The 19,960-nt window shown below is 42.1% G+C and overlaps 2 protein-coding genes across 7 annotated transcripts in view; one reads left to right on the top strand and one right to left on the bottom strand.

Annotated features, from left to right (window-relative positions):
* Positions 1–19: 19 nt before the first annotated feature.
* Positions 20–11,285, top strand: LOC110984183 (translin-like). The gene is given in 7 exon segments (XM_022244085.2): positions 20–277; positions 5,024–5,045; positions 5,048–5,116; positions 5,999–6,095; positions 6,753–6,868; positions 7,798–7,877; positions 8,270–11,285. Coding segments are annotated over 7 exon segments (726 nt in total). The 5' UTR covers positions 20–199; the 3' UTR covers positions 8,534–11,285.
* Positions 9,716–19,960, bottom strand: part of LOC110984177 (uncharacterized) — a 26,117-nt gene continuing 15,872 nt past the window's right edge. For 4 of the 6 annotated variants that reach the window (XM_087140443.1, XM_087140446.1, XM_087140444.1 and 1 more), the window contains 9 exons: positions 19,493–19,765; positions 18,467–18,733; positions 17,533–17,625; positions 16,855–16,977; positions 15,975–16,452; positions 14,897–15,657; positions 13,853–13,969; positions 12,219–12,344; positions 9,716–11,688 (listed from right to left, as the gene is read on the bottom strand). In XM_087140443.1, coding sequence (XP_086996569.1) covers positions 11,439–11,688; positions 12,219–12,344; positions 13,853–13,969; positions 14,897–15,657; positions 15,975–16,452; positions 16,855–16,977; positions 17,533–17,625; positions 18,467–18,733; positions 19,493–19,765 — 2,488 coding nt within the window. In that variant the 3' untranslated portion in view covers positions 9,716–11,438. The remainder of the gene's footprint in view (positions 11,689–12,218; positions 12,345–13,852; positions 13,970–14,896; positions 15,658–15,974; positions 16,453–16,854; positions 16,978–17,532; positions 17,626–18,466; positions 18,734–19,492; positions 19,766–19,960) is intronic. The other 2 variants (XM_087140445.1, XM_087140448.1) reach the window with 1 other exon arrangement.

Genomic DNA, 19,960 nt, shown 5'->3' with positions numbered 1-19,960 from the left:
CTAGTCTGGTTCTGGCAACGTTCACGTATACGCTCGGTACTAGCTCTCCTGAAATGGATGCCACTCCATTGGTAGCTCGTGAATTTGTGTGCTTTATTGGCGTGTATATTGGTGCACATGTACATTGCAAGCGCCTAACCTGTAATTTGAGTGTTAAATATCGGGTTGTTTTTAGGTTTTGCTCAAAGTTTTGTTCAAAATGGCGGAATCGCCTCCAGTAAATAGTATCTTCTCAGAATTCAACGAGTACCTCACGAATGATCAAGACGTCAGGGAGGTAGGCACTTTTTCCTTGTGTTTCTGTAAAACCGGGACGAGGAGGCAGTGTGTGATCCTGTTCCGAGAACAGTGTTCTTGAGTCATGTTCCCGCCGTTCGAGTGCAAGAACAAGAAACCCATGTCAAGAACAGGCCGCCTGAACTCAGCCATAGTGTCTATTCCAGCATGTCACACAGGAACAAAGAGCTGTCCTCTGTGAGGGCGCTCCACGCAGGCCCTCTGTTGCCAAAGGACGATCAGTGATGAATACATATTTTATGTTTTTTGCATTCCTTGTATTTGCAACATTGCACATAAATAGGTGGAAACAAATTTCCAAAGTGGTTGGGTGAGGAGGCTAATAAATGTTTCAAATTTTCTTTCTGTTTTATTTTTGAAGTGTTCTTGGAGAGGACGTCATAAGAAATATTTTGATGTGTCAATTCCATCGAACTCTGCAAAGCAAAGAAAAAGTGATTTGAAGCAGGGATGTTTTGAGATGTTTTTTGACGTGTAGAGCAAACTGTGATTATTTTGTACACAAAAGTAAGTGGGTTTTGACTGAAAAGTTCAAAATTCATACTTTTGTAAAATCTTTCTTATTCATGCTTTATTTCAATGAATTAGATGCTGTTTTCACTTGGAATTTAAAAAAATGAAATTTGAAATTAAAAGAGGAGCTACAGCTTGCAGAAAAAGATGAATTTTAAACACAATTTCCTGTTAAGTAAATGAGTTCCCAAATAAACAGCACCCTCACTCATTTATGCATGTCTCTAGGTTGGGCCTGGTCCACAAAGACAAAGTACATGTAGGCCCTAATCTCTATGAGAAAGAATTCCGTATACAGATGCTACTGCCAGAAGTAGGTTTTTATTACCTTTAGCACCCTGTTCTTACTATTAGGTGCACCACATGCAGCACGCCCGCGGTCATTAACATACAACATTACCACTACACATGTATCAAATCAGCTTGAAATGTCAAAATTTTAGTATGTACATGTAAGCCTAGATTGATGAATGATAAACATCACTAATCTAATTACTCTAAGATCTTCTGCCTGACGGTCAGAGAAAACAATATGAACAGCTTTGGACTTGAATTTGTAGCATGTAAACAATGTAGTTTGCATTGCTAACATTTCTTAAATAAAGGATTAACTCATATAATGTTGTTTTTTGCGAAGAAAAAGGAATTTTAGTGTCAATTTCCAGGCCCGAAGATGACTTGTCTTACTATGGTGCTTTCGACGCGAGTTTGGGCACATCCAAGATGGCTGCCCCAGTAGATGTACATGTACACGTATGTACATTTATTACGAGTACATGTGCCCAACAAGCATGCATGCATCGCATGCATCGCCAGACAGGATTTAAGACCAGCTCCAATGATGCTGACTTTTCTCGTATTGAATCTTATTTGGAAGAGCCAAGTCTAGTAAAAGTGGCGCATATCAATATCTCCTTTGCAAGACACGATTTTGTGATTTTTGTGAAGTATTACTGTAGAGAGGAAACCACAGTGCATGCACTTTAGGCTTGCATCCCCTGTAGCACATGAAGCCAAGGACAAGAAGCCGAGGTCACGAAGCCGAGGACAACAGCACCAACTTGAAGAATGTTCTCATTATTCGGAAACTCGAAGAATTTCAGTACCGATTTTTTTGCAGAATTTATAAAACCACCAATAATGATTTCAGCATTATTTTAAATCATGAGCAAAGGAGCACAAACTCTTGATGGAAAAGAGACAATGTGACTAGTACACCTGGCACAAAGATCAATCCTGGTGAGCAGTGCACACACATGTAGCTCCATGTTAATGTACATATAATGTACATAATGTACATATAGGTTTGTAGTGGAACCTGTTGTGCCACGGATACCAGTTTCAATGTTTTCTCTTACATTACATCATAAAAATTTCATTTCTCAACAGTGGCGCCAGCATTCGGATTGTGAAAATTTTTCATAAAACTCGAAGACCCCATTCAAAAGTTTCGCCAAACTTTCACAAAATACAGACACAATACAGACTGTCAGAATGACCCCCTGGAGTCAAACCACCCTGCAAAGAAAATCATTTTCTTTAAGAAGGGTGAGAGCCTACCTGTATTTAGTTTACATGCTTGATTGAGGAATAAGAAATTCAAGGTTCAATATGGTCTGACTTGTACTCTGTATTTTAATACAATATCAAGACAGCTCATGTCAAATGAATAAATAAATTTAACAAATCAGTGCACACTGCTTAATACAATATTTGCAAACAAAATGAAATCACAACAGTAATTAATTTTTCATTCAATCAAAATCATAACACCAGACTCAATCAAATAACATGAATCAGCACTAGTTAAAGTTTAGAACTACAAATTTACAAGGTACATGTAGTCTTCCAATTGTCAAATTATGAATTTCAACTTGTTTATGGCAACTTAGATACACAGGCTGCGAGAACCCAAAAATACAATTCCCAATCAAATGCCACGTTGGTATTAAATTACAAGCTATTTACTTATTTTGGTAGTACAACCTTTACTCGGCACACTGTGACTGACTTGTATGTGCGATTAAGTTGTCTTTGAGGATTGCTCACGTAACGTTTATGAGCCTACCTCCAAGAAAACTTTCTAATCCTGCTATCAGGAAACAGCCGCCAATGAAACATTTACGGTCTACCACGTACAGTTGAAGGCTGGATCTCGCTTGCGGAGTTCCCCAGTCATCAAGCTGGGTATGGTGTGGCCGCTACTTGGGTACTACATGTAGGTGCGTTGACCCTGTGACTTGGTGGATCAGTTCCCCAGTCCTTAACAGTATGACAACCTCTGGGACAGTCAAGCACAAGCCCCACTCTAGTTGGCCATCTAAGCAAAACATTTTACCAGCGAAATTACGTGCATCTGCATGTTAACTTGTGACTAAACTCAACTAATTTACTGTAAAAGATCTCATCGTTTCTAACGATCCACATCAATAAAACTTCATTAATCAGCAAAGATTTGAGTCAACTTCTCCACAAATCTGAAATACGATGAAAAACAATTAACCATTCATACTTAAATCAAAGGTGAATTTAATGTAGAACTTGAGTAACCGTAATGCAAAATTTCAATGAATAGGATTCTTCATCCTGTCAATATTTACTAAATGCAATCTTTGATATAAAGGAATCATTAATTTTATACAAAGTACCCTATACTGTAATCACCTACTTATTGCAGGCGTAAATTCAAATTTAATCAAATAGCATACTTAAATTTATTTACTGTCACAGGAGAAGACTCCTTACTCATACAGAATGGAAATAATGTCTGCTCTTATCCCGAGCCTCTCACAAGCACAGAATCTTGAAACTTACCAGAACAAAATTCAAAATCAGAAGGGTAGGAAAATATTCCAACACCAAATCAGACTCAAGACTCTGCTTGCTAGCATGGGGTTCGTCGCTCGCGCTTTTCTGGCTCGCTACTGCATCATATAAAAAATAACCTGAAGCATTCTTCAGCTCCAATTGTCTAATTACCATTTGAGTGATAAATATGTTATTAAAGTTGCCCTATTTAACTATGCTTACATGTACATTTGCGTATGCAAAATAATTTTGAAAAACAACATGTTTTCTTCCCCACATTTTGTGAATGACAACCCCTTAGTCAGACCACGCCATTTTGTTTCACATCTGGTTACCTGACTGGGCCATTGTGAATATAATAAATTTCATCAAAATTTTAAGAAATCTTTATACAGGTCAAGGAACCAGACTACATTTTTAATTCATCTTCGTTGACAGGTCTTTGTTGCGTCATGTACACTGCTGTTTTAATTACCCCATAATTTTCCTCAAAAACAAAGCTCTGTCCTGTCACACAATCTGTCTGATATGAAAGAGGACATCAATGCCGACTTATGAGTTGTTTCATAAAAGTGCCTTTGTTTCGTTATTTAGAATAGGGTGCTAAAGGGGCTTGACATCTGCCTCGCAGCAGACGTCGAACCCCACAGTTATAGGGGTAGGCCCTATACGGACGCCACGGGACACCCTAGTGCACAAACGCCATTAAGCCATGAGAGTTATGAAAAATTCTGTTTTTTACATTTGACTTTTAAGGACATTTTGTTGTTCTCAAATGGTTAATAGGTTACTGCAGGGAAAAATAAGTGGTGCCCATATATTGAATCGTTTCCCTTGCGATGTGGATTGACTAAGGCAAGAGTTTTTTAAGATGGTGCTCAGATTTGCCGACCTTCCAGATCGAGAACGGGAAAATTTTTTTATTTTGAGAAATCTCGGATCCGCTGACCAACAATTTACTGAGGTAAATGTAAAAAAAAATTTGTTATTTCTCCGCTGTCCAACCAACAGCAAAGTCCCCGATTTCAAGTTAGTGATGTTTGGTCCTTGGCAACTAACACTGATGGTAAGGGCTACCCCTTTTTTTTGGGGGGGGGAATTTTTTGTATTCTACCCTGCAAATTCAAGATCCTTCAAGTCAATAATGTCTGTCCTCCTCTAAAATTTGTCTTTAAAAATTTGAGCACCAACTTGTAAAAAATGCTCGCCTAATGAAACTGATGTGGAGATTGCAGTTATTAAATTATGAATTATGCAAATTCTGTGACATACCTGCATTGGAACTGAGAGCCAATTCTTGTGTTCCAGATAAACCTGGCTAATATGTGTAGCCTCTGCATTCCCCCCCCCCTTTGAATGTCTTAGATAATCACACTATAATTCCAACATTTTTCATTCCTCTCAGGAAATCCGGGTGGCAGTGCGTGCCAGGAGCAGACAGCAAGGGAAGTAATGACCACGCTGGAGGGTATACACCAGGCAGCAGGACTCAAAGAAGGTGTGGAGAAATCTGTCAGTGTCAGCAAAAAGGAAGAATTGTATTTGAAATGGAAGCAATTCACAATTAGATGCTCCCCCATCAACATTTAGTTTCCAACCCCTCCCCCCATGTGTATTTCTGGCTTGTTGATTGACATCAGGAACTAGTAACATGGTAGGTGTCCTTGTGATATAGTTGACATTAATGGAGTGCAATCAGTGTGACTCCATGAACTGGAGAAATTTTTGATCTGTCATGGCATGCCATGTAGTGACAAGAAATACACAAGAATTGGGTCTCTTGCAACTGCCCAGTTGCAAGATGTGGTTATCAATGCAGATGTGGTCAATTTACCGTGATTTGAGCCGTGCACAATCACTACAGTATGTCAGCCTTTTGCCCCTAATGCAGTACTTCCATTATTTTGACCTTTTTAGCCGTAGTTTAGCAGTATGTAAATTTGGCTATGATTCTCTGGCAATGGAAGTTATGCACTTGATGTACTGTATGTTGGCTGTTAAAATGTGAACTGAACCCAAGATTTCACTCCAGGATTGAAATATCTTCCCATCCAAGGCTCAAAACTGCGTGTTCTCTATCAGGAAGATTTGCTGAAACAGTGCTGTGTGAAGCCATATAGTATTTCTGCTGCACCCGGTATTTTGGACGGACATATGAAGACAATGTGTCGGGTTTCTTGTAAAACACAGCTTATTATGGGATCTCAGAAATGAATTAAAATACTCACCTTCATTCATTAGAATTCATTAGAATTTGAACCAAGATATGGAAAGTGTTTTGCTTGAGATTGGAAAGCCTTCTTTGCAGTCCGTCAGAAGGGATCTCAACTTTCGATCTTTTAAAAGTTCTCTTTAAAGTCTACTCTGTTTGTGTCTGCAGCCCCTGTTCTGTGTCAAAAGGCAAGGAAGTTACTGGAGACGACACAGAGTCAGTTTGCTGAACTCCAAAAGAAGGTGCCAGCTGACCAGTATTACAGGTGCTGTTCACATTTTCATTTAATAATGAACACATTTATGAAACTGAACAAAAGTTCTGAAACTTCAGACTCACTGTATTAAAAAACAGCTCTGTTCTTGTTCAAGCCTAGTTTTGGTATATGAGGTTTCCAAAGCCCCCGCCCCAACACAGCATTGAAAAGCTGAGCCAATAGTTTCTTTCAGGCACCAGTGTGACACTCCATAAAAATGAGCTGTTCCATTTATCTCTGCTTCTTGAAAAGAGACTCATACTTCATTTTGTATCTATGAATATCTCTCATGTTTACTTTGTTGTTCCTCATTCACAGCACGTACATATATTAAGAGTGATTTACATTTGTGTTGCTCTGCCATAGGTGACATCCATTTAAAAGATCATAAAGATTTGAAATCAGAACGTTGTCTGTGCCTTTTCTGGTTTGTAGTTTTCTGTTCAAATGACATATATGTCTTTTAGTAGAATCTGTTGTGCATTTTGTTCTGGGAAGAAAACTTGACTTCTAACAGAAGTCAACTAAAACAGGTCTTTGAATACAAAGTTGTGCCTGAAAACACATCTAAGAAAAATTGTACCTTATGTAGAACGTTTCATTTTATTTCATTTCCCTAAATTTAATTTCCTCGTGTGTGTGGTTTTTTTGGGGTTTTGTTTTCAGATTCCATGATCACTGGCGCTTTGTGAGTCAGCGCCTGTCTTTCCTCGTAGCTCTTATTGTGTACCTGGAGGCAGAGAGGCTGGTTACCAGGGAAGAGGTTGCTCACTTGATGGGAGGTGGGTAGCATGGCCTTGTACATGATTCAGAGAATTAAACCAACTTGCTGCACTGCAGCACTGTCTCAGGTCTCACAAGCTGCAAGGTTCCTAAAGTGTAAAAGGTGATCTCAGGGTCATTAATCTCTCTGCACGTGTGATTAGGGTGACAACTTGAGATTGGAAGTCATTGTAGTTTCAAGGTCACTAAGTGTGCCTATCCATGCAGTTGATGTATTAACCAACTTTCATGTAATAAGTGTATTGGTGGTAATTGGTAGAATGGTCTTCCGTGACTCTATTCTGGTTTTTATACCAAAAGACTCCAACTTCTTTGAGCAATATTAGGGTTTGGTAGCCTCCAAGGTCATGTGACCCAAATGGGAGGAATTCCTGCAACATTTTCCAAAATTACTGATATTTCTGAAATCATTTGGTTGATTTTGGTTGATGTTGTCAGTATGTGCAAATATAGAGTGTGTATCACTCATAAAAAGACTCAATTGTCTTGTATCTTTCACATAATGATCTCCACTTCTGCGCAACTTCAATTGAGCTGCCTTTTTCAAATCTTCAGACATGCAGGTTTTAAACATTACATCATGCTCAAGTTTTCATCTTCAGCGGCTACCTGCTATCAAAGTCTGTTGTTATTGTAGCCTACTTTGACCTTTTTAAAGCTTTTCATCCTGGTTATTGACGTTGGGAGCCACCGTTGTTCCTCCCAAATCTCATGCTATGCATGGAAACCAATGGGATATCTTCTGCAAACAAACTTTCAGAGAGCCTTTTGCTCCTCATAAAGCAAGAGAGGCTTTGGTCTGCCTTTCCCAATCCTGTATAAGCCTCCCAAACTGTCCAGTAGATTTTGTAGGAAATTAGTGGGTCCAGGCTAATAACATTGAGGTGGTGGATATGATGGGTATGACCTTTCGCCCTATTTTTTACAGTTTCAGTGAGAAGGGAGGATGGTTTCCATTTGGACTTGGAGGACTTTCTGCAAGGCTTGTTACAGTTGGCCAGTGAACTGGTATGCCAATTGATAGAAGTGTCATTCGTACCACAATCAAGTTTTAGCTTTTTTTTCCCACTTGCCACTGGATGTAGATCTGGATATAAAATAATAAATATTGAGAGCCTGATTTTCTGAATTTTGGGCATTAATGATTACTGTTTTTAGAAAACGTTTGGGAAAGTTTTGCCTGTTTTTCTCAAATGTGGCAAGAGGTTCATTTATGCAAATTTTATACAACTGTTGGGGTCAAGCTTTATAAGTTTTTGGTTTTTGGGGGAGGGGGTTGACCGCTGCACCCCTGCTGGATGAGAAACTCTTGGTATAAATCAGTTAACATTTGCTTGCAGTGTTGCTGTTACCTGCATTTGAAAATTTGAACTATTTTTTTGCAAATTTCTTCATTGCAGTCTCGACTTGCCATCAACAGTGTTACGGCTGGCGAGTACGACAGACCCGTCCGCATCTCCAATTTCATCCAGGAGCTGAACGCCGGCTTCCGTCTTCTCAACCTGAAGAATGACTCGCTGCGGAAGCGCTTCGATGGACTGAAGTATGACATCAAGAAGGTGGAGGAGGTAGTGTACGACATCTCCATCAGGGGCCTGAAGCCTGCGCCCCCTGGAGGGGGCGAAGAGGAGGAACCTCCCACGTCATCTACCGGTGCAGAATGAGCCCCACCCTTTTAATTGGGGGGGATGAACCTGAGTCCATTTTCTATCTCACTTCGCTTGTCTTGTATCTTGCCAAAGCTAGTTATGAACTACGCAGCATCAAGCGCTGGTTGTAAAAATTGCAGTCCAGAAGTAGAGGGTATTGCTTCTGCCCTCTGTTGAGTTTTGGCAGTGGAACGAAACACCAATTTAAGGGGAAAAAATTAAAAAAAGGTAAGTGTCCATACGGAGGCAAAAGATACAGCAAAGCTGTAGATGTAGTCCTAAACAGTGTGTCAAATTATTTTTTTTGTAAAAGTGATCGATTGATGAAAATTCAGGTCAGAGGTTCAGCCTCACCTGTTTACATTTTGATTCCACTGAATAAAGTGTCGCACGTTTCTCAATCCAATATTCAGTATCCTGGTAAACTTCAGTGAGATCTTCAAGGAAAATTTATTCATTTTTTGGAAGGATTCTTTGTGTGGTTTGTATCATGGTTTGCTCTCTAAATGTGGTACACAGCTGTTACAACTGCCAGACCGTGCATCATTCCTGAGACTTGATCCATCTTCAGTATTGCAGTACCCAAGATTTTATGAATCTACACCCTAGCTCCCGAAGTGCAATGCATGCTGCAGTAACTTCCAGTGAGCATCCCTGTACTTATCTAAATTATAAAGGAGGATTTCAATGGTTATGCTTTTTTTTTTCTTTTCCTGTATCCCCTAGGGATACAAATAGCTGGCTGTACATATTTGTAAATTAGTTGACTTTGTTCAACACCACTTGGCTCACAGAAAGAATTCGTGATGAATACCTCAGGGCATCTAGGAAATGCAGTGCCAAATATCATTGTGGTTGGTTGAGACCGGCAAGGCACAAGGTTTCATCTTGCAGCAAAACTTTTTAAATGGTGAATATTTCAATTTTATTCATTTACGCTGTCAGTGGCTGGCGGGCGGTCTTAGAGCAGCTGATGGTCAGAAAAGTAGCTGATATTTAGAAGACATTTGTGGTTGAATACTATCCGGTCGTCAAAAACTAGCTGGTAGTTAAAAACACAGCTTGTGGTTTAAAGGATTGAAGAACAAGGGTTCTTCCTTTTTCAAGAAAGATCAGACTCATTTTGAAAATTCAAAAAAATGTAAATTTTAGTGTTTGTGAAATGCATCCAGAAAGATTACAAGACACTTCAAGCTCTTTCACTCGATTGTGGTATCCTTCCCTTTTTAATGTGTCAAAAAAAGACGGCAGACGATTTCCACTATTCTAGCAATTGGACAGTTCTTGAGTATGTCGTTTCAAAATGAGCATAACCACTAGCTTTAATAAATGTATGTGGTTGAAATACTAGCCATAGACAACAACACCAATAAACGCACAGATAACTAAAAGTAAACAGGGAATGTTACCACTTTAAGTTAACATTCATGGAACAAACTTTACCAATACAGGTTCATGTCTTTCAAAACAAAGGAACAATTCATCTATGCATCATTTCCTGTTAATTGGACAAGTACAGTGGTTTACAAATGCAGTACTAGGGCATTACCAACTATGTCAAATACCAAACACCCAATACTGCCCTTAGTTTTGTATACATTTAATGTTTCTTGTAACCGTTGTGTCTTTGCAGTGAACCTGTGCTTCAAAGTTTACAATTCTACAACAAAAACCATTACACAGTTAAAGTACAGAGCTTAGGAATTCCTACAAGGTACAGGAAACTGGAAATCCCAAAGAATTGTAAAACCCAGATTTAAAACTGCACCTCTGTACAAATCAGTGCACTACTTTAAGCCACATTTATTCATATGCCAGAAAGATATTTTCCTAGTAATCCTGGTTGCCCAGAATAATAGCATTTAGTGCCAAGTGAACTATGGCAAGGGTTTCAACAAGTAAATTAAGGTTTTCCCAAAAAGACTTTTTGATAGTGAAATGGGATGTCAAAAACACACCAAAAAATAAAACTTCATGGGAAGAACTTACAAATGTGCTGTTGTGGTAAATATTTGAAAAATCTACATTGCTCAACGAGACATTCCATATAAGCTGTCAACTCACTCCATTTTTAAAAACCAATAAGAAATGCAAGAAATCAGTCACCAAATTTACAAACACATCAAAAACTCTTTCCCAGCATTAAAAATAATCACTCAACAGGGTCCACTTCATACTGAACAAAGACAACAACCAATACGGTATGATGCCAATGTGAACAATACAGCCAAGACGTGCATGTTCTTGCAACTGTCACAACACATATCCAAGCGCAAAACAATTTCATGTTTTTTTTGGTGTACTTTAAGAAGGGAAATTTTTACAAATTACAAGTTCACCAGCAAGAAGTTACACAATTATGCTGTAAGTCTTAAATGATCGGATTACTGTTGGACTGAACTTTACTTTTGGACATTAAAATATTTAATACACTGAAGAAACAATATGCTACGGCACTCTACCCTTTCACAATGGTCGCTATTTCTGCTTTTAAGTACGACACCCTCTACTAAACTAACTAACAGTGAAGCTGCTGAATAAATCCCAGTTTTTAATAGTAATGAAGTACAAGACCAAAAAAAGGAATTCCACGATCTTCTGAAGTATATCTCTTGGGGGAATAAAATCCCCTTCTTTTTTTAAGCCTTGCTCAGACAAACCAGACAAAGATTGCAGCACTAAAATTCACTACATAAAAGGCACCCCTGTCTCTCTAAAAGACCCAGACATGGTTCTCCACCACAAGAAGGTTGTGACAACCTCCCCCCCCCCAAAAAAAAACCTAAATGAAAGAATATACATTCATAGACCAAACAATCACTTGAAATTAATGACAAGTTAGTCAAATTCTTAATTTTCTATCTTTCAACTACTCTTGGAGACAACACAAAGGAAATAAGAATCTGGACAAACATTGAGTTCACCCACTGGATCTGGAATAGCTTCTGCTGCTGCGACTGTGCGACCTGGATCGGCTGCTGCTCCGGCTGGAGGCACTCCGGCTCCTAGAACGGCTGGTGCTAGACCTCGATGCCGAGCGGGAGTAAGAACGGCGAGGTCGGCGGTTCCTGTCGCGGCGAGGTGGGGATCTCGGCCTGCGCCCACGGGATCGGGATCGCGACTTAGTCCACGAACGGGACCGACGACGGCGCAGGGGACTTCGGCTTCGTCTGCAGGGGTTATAAAGGAACCATTAAAGAGTATTTTCAATGAAAATAACCAAAAATGAAAAGGGCTCACTTAGCCATTTGCGCATCCATAGTTTATTTTACAGTTCTCATATTTTTTACCCAGGGGGGGTGGGGGGCAGCCAGGGGTAAAGAAGTACTACAAAATTCCATTTTCCCCCAGTTATAGCCAAAAATAAAAATCTGATCAAAATGAAAACCACAGAACTAAACAATGGATGGTTGAACAAAAATATCCTGTAAAGTTCTTTCACCCAACCAAACTCCTTTCATTTTGCATAAGAACCCCTCCTCCCCTAACCACTGCTGATGTTGAAATACTGTATTTGAATGCCGTTGTATGCAATCTGAGCCCGAGCTACCTGAAAGACACCGCATGTTTGTGCATATTCAGATGAAAATGTCATTTCATCTGGCCAAGACACTGTGACGATTAAAACACTACACTGGAACTACCATACATTCGTTGAGACTTCTTTCAGGCTGGACATTAGCACAATCCATCTTCTTACCTTCTGGTCCGGCTGACAGATCGAGACCGTCTGCGCCTAGGCGACGGAGAACGGCTCCTCCGACGTCGCCACGGTGAGGGGCGCCTTGGTGATGGTCTGCGCCTTTCCCTACTTGGGCTGCGTCTGCTGGTGGAAGCAAAAAGGAGATGTAAGGTGGCTGCAAATCGCCAGAGATGAACTCAAAATGTACATGCCAGCAAAAAGTCGGTACACAGCGGACTAAGAATTTCATGCTGTGACGAAACACTAGAGCCCTGCAGATCTAAACTGGCAGGCTGTATCAAGTGCAAAGTAGATGCACTGATTTCTAAAGAGTCATGTTGCGTGTTGCGTATTGCCATGCAATAGTCAGTAAATTATGATTTGCCATCTTGTGATAGCAAGAGTAATTCATGTAGAGAGGTAGCAAGAGTAATTCATGTAGAGAGGTATCAAAATATGCTTGAGCCTCTGTCAAACGCCCTGAATGAACACAAAAAGGAGATGAAGGTTCTTCCATTTTGAAAGCTTACGATGTTTGGTCAAAATACATGCTTTGGAACCCTCGCTCTCTGGAAGCCAGTGCAAACTTGGAAATGTTGAAATGCTTTGGATGGTGTGGCACAGCAAGGTCTAAATCCCTGGGGGTGTTGTTTCCAACCAGGGGTAAAATTTAGGCACAGTGATGGATGGCATGCCATATGAAACGGCACTCGACATTATGGTTCTACTGAATACATGTACAGCGGACTCTCGTTATTACAAACTTGCTTATTACAAAATTCTGGTCTTAAATGCATGTTTAAGACTGGCCAAGCATCTATTCATTCCCTTAATTAGTTCCTAATTAGGTACTTGCAAGGAACTTAGGCACCTGAAAGGAACTTAGGCACCTGCAAGAAACTGATTGCCCAAACTCTAAATTATTCATTTCACAAAGATTTTGGGTAAGAGACTCGCGCGTCTGCGTGCCAGTCTCTTGTGCACTTGTATGATGAATGCTTTGCTAGACGTAACTGTCCAATTACAAAGTACGGTACGTGTCTGTGATCACTGCATCACTCGGACAAAATTCTCATTGCGGGCTTCATGTGAGTTCAGACACGTTAACAATCATGCATTCATGCTTTTTCATGATTATTTGATATTTCAAAGAATGCCCAAAAGAAAACAAAGATCACACACTGAACATTACAAAATGAATGGTCAATAAGAAATCTCTCTGTGGCACAGTTTGGGTAGAAAAGATTACAGACCACTTGAGCATCAGTCTTGGCATTCTCGCTGTTGTTACATTGACTTCGTCCTCGGGCATGACGTATGACAGACCAGTATTGGTGTTTTGTTTCATTTGTTCCACATACAACTCATTTTCATAAAATAACATTGAAAGTTTATAACAAATATTCACATTATATTTGATGGATCAGTCCTTAGACAGCACTCTTAACATTTTTCGGACATCATGTACATTCATGTACATGCACTGTCGGCAGAGTATTGTCCACACAGTAGGATCTGAACCCAAGACCGGAAGCCGGCACACCGCACGAATTTCAGACACAACAAACATTTTCACAGGGTCCAGCTGATTTTGTAACAATGCGAGTCGACTGTATATATTGGATTGCTCCTGGATTCCCTGTAACACTTGCCTGCGGTCACGAGCTGTCCTGCCACGGCTGCGAGAGCGACTCCTGCTCCTCCTTGGGGAGATGGCCAGACGCTTGCGACGTCGAGGGCGCGGCGACCGACTTCGTGAGGAGGAAGAACTGATGAAGACAAACCACATATTAAAGGTAGATTCTAATATGCAGATATGCTCAACATCTGCAGCTTCATAGCAGGGTGCAAAATTAAGTTACTTCTTGTCATTTGCAGGGGATCACGTTTAAAGATGGCAGATGTAGATATCTGAGAAGCCAAGTGGTAGGTTCACAGCTCCATGGGGTTCTCTCTTTTTGTACTAGAGTTTTATACCTGACTACAATGAGCATGTGTAGATTTCATTTGCCCTCAATACGTCACCACATCACAACGCTGTCATAAGAGACTGGCTGGTCTATGATGCTTGATATTGATGGCAGAGTGACAGACAACAAGGACGCAAAGTTACCGAATTGACAGCGTCCTTGCAGTGAATTGACAAATCTTATTCATCTCTAAATTTATACACTTTAAATATTTTAACCCAATTCTCTTGGTATTCTAAGAACCTTTCTTAATTCTCCAAAATCCTCCACTGCATAAGAGGCCAATGCTACATTCTGTGTCAAAATTTTAAAAAGCAACCCCAACGGTGGAAGAAAATAAGAAATCTGGCCCTAGTCTGTTTACTTGGATCCCACTATAGACATCCTTGCCACATAAATCCAGATTCAGCAATATTTTTGGTTTAAAAAACACTTTTGAGACCCGTTCCTGCCGAGCGCCATGGCTACATGTAGCTTTCGTGACAGGAGCGTATTGTCATCGCTTCAATTACATCTCATGTACGGCTTTTCCAGGCTTTTGTCCACATAGCACCGTGGAAACATTTCTCCGGCTGGTGCATGTAGGCACTGAGCCGGCGCGGTAACGTCAATGCACATAATTACACGTAGTATAGTAACACGTGTGTAGTGACAGTTACACTGTAGGTGGAGTTAATTTGTGAAGGCAATATAACAGATTGAGTTGGCTTGATTGCTACCCCATACCTTGACCTCCGTGACTTCCTTGGCGGGGACCTGCGGTAGGACCTCTTGAGAGGCAATCGTCTGGGTGATCTCGACCTCTTCCTTGGCGAGGGAGACCTACTTCTGGATGATGACCTGGAGGATCTTGACCGCTTCCTGGCCGGTCTCGGAGGCGACCTCCTGCTTGCCTTGATGGGAGACCTGGAGCGCCTCCTGGGCGACCTTGAGCGCGACCTGGCTGACCTCCTAGGAGGAGGCGATGCCGACCTCTTCCTGTCCGCAGGGCGTCTGCCTGGCGGGCTACCATGCCGCCCCCTGACTGGGCTGTGGGAGCGACTTCTGCTGCGCGGCCGTCTCTTGGGTGGGCTGCCACTACGACTGCGGCTACGGCTGCCAGAGTGGCCACGCTTGCGCTGAACCTTGGACGAAGGCCTCTCCTCAGAGTGCTGGGGCTTGGGGCTCTTATCCCTCTGGACCCTAGCCTCAGGATCCTGGCTGGGCGGCGAGGTGCTGTCGCTGCGAGCCTCCTTAAATCCAGTGGGCATTGGTGGTGGTAGGGTTTCAAGTGACTCAGCTCCTGCCAAGTCCCCAGAGGGACCTTTGTTGTCATCTTCCCCGCCTGACTCCTTACCTCTGCCACCCATCATTTCCTGGATCTTGCGATTCTGGGAGGTCAAGGCTGCCAGGCGCAGCTCTAGATCGTTGCGTTTCTGTTCTAAATTCTTCAAGCCTTCATCATCATCTTCATTTGCGGAACTGTTTGCCTCCATCTCTTCATGTACCTGTACAATTAAGGCATTACAAATCACAATGAGAAACAAGATGGACAACTGATTTCAGTGAGGTCACTACTGAACGTTGTCAACCTCTTCATGAGTTCCACTCATTTAAAAAGACAGGTCTTTTTTTTATTTTGGAATGGAAAATGTTTGACATTTTCCAGCTGCATCCAAGTCCAACAGCTGAGACAAGTTCTGAGTAATTGTTACTTTTTTTTAGCACAAGTTCAAATCATTAGTTGGACTTCAGTTTCAGTCATGAGTGATATGTTTCTGGTAGTAATGAACACAGTGCTAAATGTCATCTATACTCCACCAACCTGGTGAGTAGCTGTTTGCGCTTGCCCAGATCCCTCAGCTTGGGCCGATACTCGTGGACTCCGCCCAGCTTGGCCACCATCGGCCCCGCCTCCGCCCGCCTCCATCTCGTCCTCCGAGGGTGGCTGCCACTTGAACCTCTCCTTCAGTGTCGGGCTCTTCTTGCGCTGCTCCGTTGCCCTCTGGTACTTCTTGCGATTCTTGGTGGAGTACGGGTCACCTGTTTGACGCCTCGTGCCGGCCCGGTCCTGGCCGCTGTCCTCTGAGGAGTCGTCACTGCTGTCACTGCTCGGCGAGCTGGATCCGGCGTGGGCGCTGGGGGGCGAGGAGGGTGGTGGAAATGCAGCCAGCTTAACGCGCTCAGAGGGGCTAGTTGGCCAGGACTTGGGCTGAGTCAGGGGTAGGGGGGACCTGGAGGGGCTGCTCAGTTCGTGCTGGGGGCTCAGGTGTCTGGGAGAGGGGCTTCGATTCGGTCCATGCCTGCAGGCCAATAAGCAAAACAGGTTGACATGAACTGAACCAAACCATACCACCAATGTCACTTCAGGCATTCATAGATAACTGGGATCCACAAAATGTTAGTAGCTCTGGATTACACTGTAAACCTGTGGATGCAATTAGCATCATGAGCAGGTCCAGATCTTTTGTCATGCAAGAACTTCACAGTCACGCTTTGACACAGAATGCATTGCAGCAATACGAAAAATCTAGCTAGCTCATAGTCTCTCTTTCGCAAAAAAATTGCCTTTATAAATCCTGACTTAAGCATTATGTCCAAAATCCACTAGCATGAGGGAGGAACACGTCCCGATGGCTGGGCTCTTTGATACTTGATCCTCACAGACTTTCAAGGGTTGAAGATTGTTAGGATTTTCTACTCACCTTCTTAATTGGACTGGTGAAGGGGAGCGGTCATCCACAGAAGATGGCGAGGAGGGGCTTTTTGCAGTCCGTGTCGGGATGCTTTGAGCTGGAGGTGGTTCTTGTTGGTGCTGATTTCGCACTCTGTAAAATCAAACACTCAACATTTGTAGGGGAAAAATGGCAGCAGGCAACATTGCACAGGCCCACTGCACAGGCCCACTGCACAGGCCCACTGCACAGGCCCACTGCACAGGCCCACTGCACAGGCCCACTGCACAGGCCCACTGCACAGGCACACTGCACTTCTCGAAGTTCTTGCCTCCACAGTAAAAAAAAAACTATTTACATGGTTCAGAATATTTTGCTACAGGAGGAAATTGTGGAACTAAACTTCAGCAAGAACTGCTAGAATGGTACACAAAACACTAACAAGGTTGATTTTGGATGGTGATCGCACAAGGCAAAAATAGGTACTAAATTCATTCCTTTTTATCATTTTGCCAATTACCAGCGGTGATGCATTACTGTGCTTGATGCACAACCGGACAGTACATTCATAATGCTCAGCACACAAATGACAGAGCACAGCCAAGGCTTGTTGGCGAAATGTTAGCCTCGTACAAGTCTGCAGGACAGAGGCTACCTGATTTTCTTTCTTGATGGCTGTGGGCCACTAATCACTTTTTTCTGACTTACCCAGACCCCTTGCTTGCATCTGAGGGCTTCCAGGGTTTCTGACCTGGCTTCCAACGGCTCGGTGGTGGGCTCAAGGACTTGGATTTACGAGATCTAAAATAAAATCAGATTGTTTATCATGGCCGAGCAGCAAGCAGATTCCAATTCAAAATGACCTGGCATGCAATTTTTTGGCCTCCTTAGAAGAGATATGGGTGCAGTAATGTTAGAACGTCATCTAAATATTGAAATTTATCAACCAATTTTAGTAGCAGGAGCTATGCACATGATTTTCCACTAACAGAGGCTCTGTGTATTTCAGGAGGACAATAAACAGTAAGCACGTCAAAAGGTACGCTTACTTTGGGGGAAAAATATGCTTAATGTAGTGACAAAACAATGGAAAGCTCAACCGTATGCACAACCACATCAAGAACCACTATGACATAATACTTAAGGTTAGCAAATTCTTCCAGCTATAGCTAGCACAACTTTCTGCTAAGTGTTAATTAAGCAGTTTCGTGAAATTGGGCCCAGATCCAACTGCAGGTAAGCATAAACTCAGGGGTTCGAGTCTCTCCAAAGTATCATCTATTTTTCTTGCCACAGGTTCTTGGAAAGCATTGAGTATACTACCCTTAGAAAATGAAACAAATGACATACAGAATATAACAATCAAATTTAAAATTCCAACTGTAAAGCTCCTTCAAAATGCAAAATGGTAAATCTGCACTTTTATTCAACCTTTAACTCTCCTCATTCTTTCCTGTTTGGAGGACTGACAACCATCAGGGTTTAATAGAACGTTTTGGAGGATTGACAACTGTTAGAATTTCATAGAACGTTTTGGAGGATTGACAATCATCAGGTTTTAATAGAACATTTTGGAGGATTGACAACTGTTAGGGTTTAATAGAACGTTTTGTTTCTAAACAATGCACTGAACAGTCCATACCTGTCATTGGCCTTGGCATCGACCTGCTGGCTAGCGGCGCTCCGTCTGGCATCCCTGGAAGAGGGGCTGGACAGCCTACGTCGGCCTGCACCGCCACCCAGCCGCACATCCCTCCCCGGGGACCTGGCTCGCTCCCTCCTGGCTCGTGGGGAACGCGATCGCTGCTGGGGAGAGGGCGCCCTTCTGGTTTTGGCAGTGCCTTCTTCCTGGTCTTTGCGTTTGTCCTTCTCCGTGTGCTTCTTGTGCTTTTTGTGTTTCTTGTGAGACCTTAACAGAAACAGAATAATACATTAATACATGCAAAAAAGCATAAAATCTCAATGTGCTTTTAGACTAAAACAGCAGGAAAAATGATAGCGGTTTCCATAAAATAGCACGCAATTAACAAATTAAAAATACAAAATTTATCACAAATTCACAAGAAGATAAATCTACATTAAAACATTGTGGAGGACAGCAAAACCAAAATTGCTAAGCACATTAAGTTGCACTTGAAATGCAGGTGTTAGGAACAATCACTTATAAACCTGTCCATGAAAAACGTGTTTTTCAGGCTGCTGTAAGAACAGAAAGTGACCGCCTCATTTGAATATTTTATGTAAGATGTTGCTACTTCAACTAGCAATGACACATTCATTGGGGGCAACCTGCAATGTTAGTGTTTCTGCAGAATTCAGACTTCAGAATCCCCATATCCAAACATTTTTCATGGACCCAACCACGCTTGTTATATTCGCATTCTTCCCTACTTCACACATGGGATTTGGAAGATTCAGGAACGATGCCTGACAAACTGCCCAATAAGAATGTGTTAAAAATCCCCATGGTAAATGTAAGAATTAACCAGGTTTGTGAGAGTTCTTGCCCAAGAAGTCTTGTACGCTGCATTGTAGATGTGTTATTGTAACACAGTTCCTATCAAAATAGCTAATAACGCTGCGTGTGTCTCTTTACATCAACGTGGAAACCAGGCTTTACTGAGATCACAACGGCTGAGCAAATAAAATGTTTGCAAGGAAATCTCACTTGTCTTTGTCTTTCTGTTTCTTCTCCTTTTCCTTCCCCTTCTCCTTTCCTTTGTCCGTCCTCTCGGACCCCTGGGACACCTCCATCGTCGTCCTTCCTCTTGGCTGCCTCTGCTCCCTCTCTTCCCTGGGCGGTGGTGGCAGACGCCCCCCGCTCCTCCCTAGCAGTCTGTCCCGCTGCCGGCCGATGCCGTTGTCTCGGGCGCGGGGCCTCGCTCGGTCGTCAATCAGCATTTCCCTTCGGATGGTCCTGCCCTGCGGGGGTTCGGCGCGTCTGTGACCAAAAAAATCAAAGACGGAAAACAATGTACACTGTTAAGCTATTCCTATAGCAATGGATGATTCCGACTAAAAATTACACCAGGATTTTATGGCACACCCTTGCATAAAATACACACAGGTTGACGGTGCAACTGTTTCTCAGTACTTGTAAGCCACCAACGTTACAAAATGAACATCAGCAACATCC

This window comes from Acanthaster planci, linkage group LG08, assembly GCF_054643075.1.
Source record: "Acanthaster planci isolate LZ-2023a linkage group LG08, COTS_SCS, whole genome shotgun sequence".
Classification (NCBI taxonomy): domain Eukaryota; kingdom Metazoa; phylum Echinodermata; class Asteroidea; order Valvatida; family Acanthasteridae; genus Acanthaster; species Acanthaster planci.
This window is presented reverse-complemented; position numbering and strand designations above follow the sequence as displayed.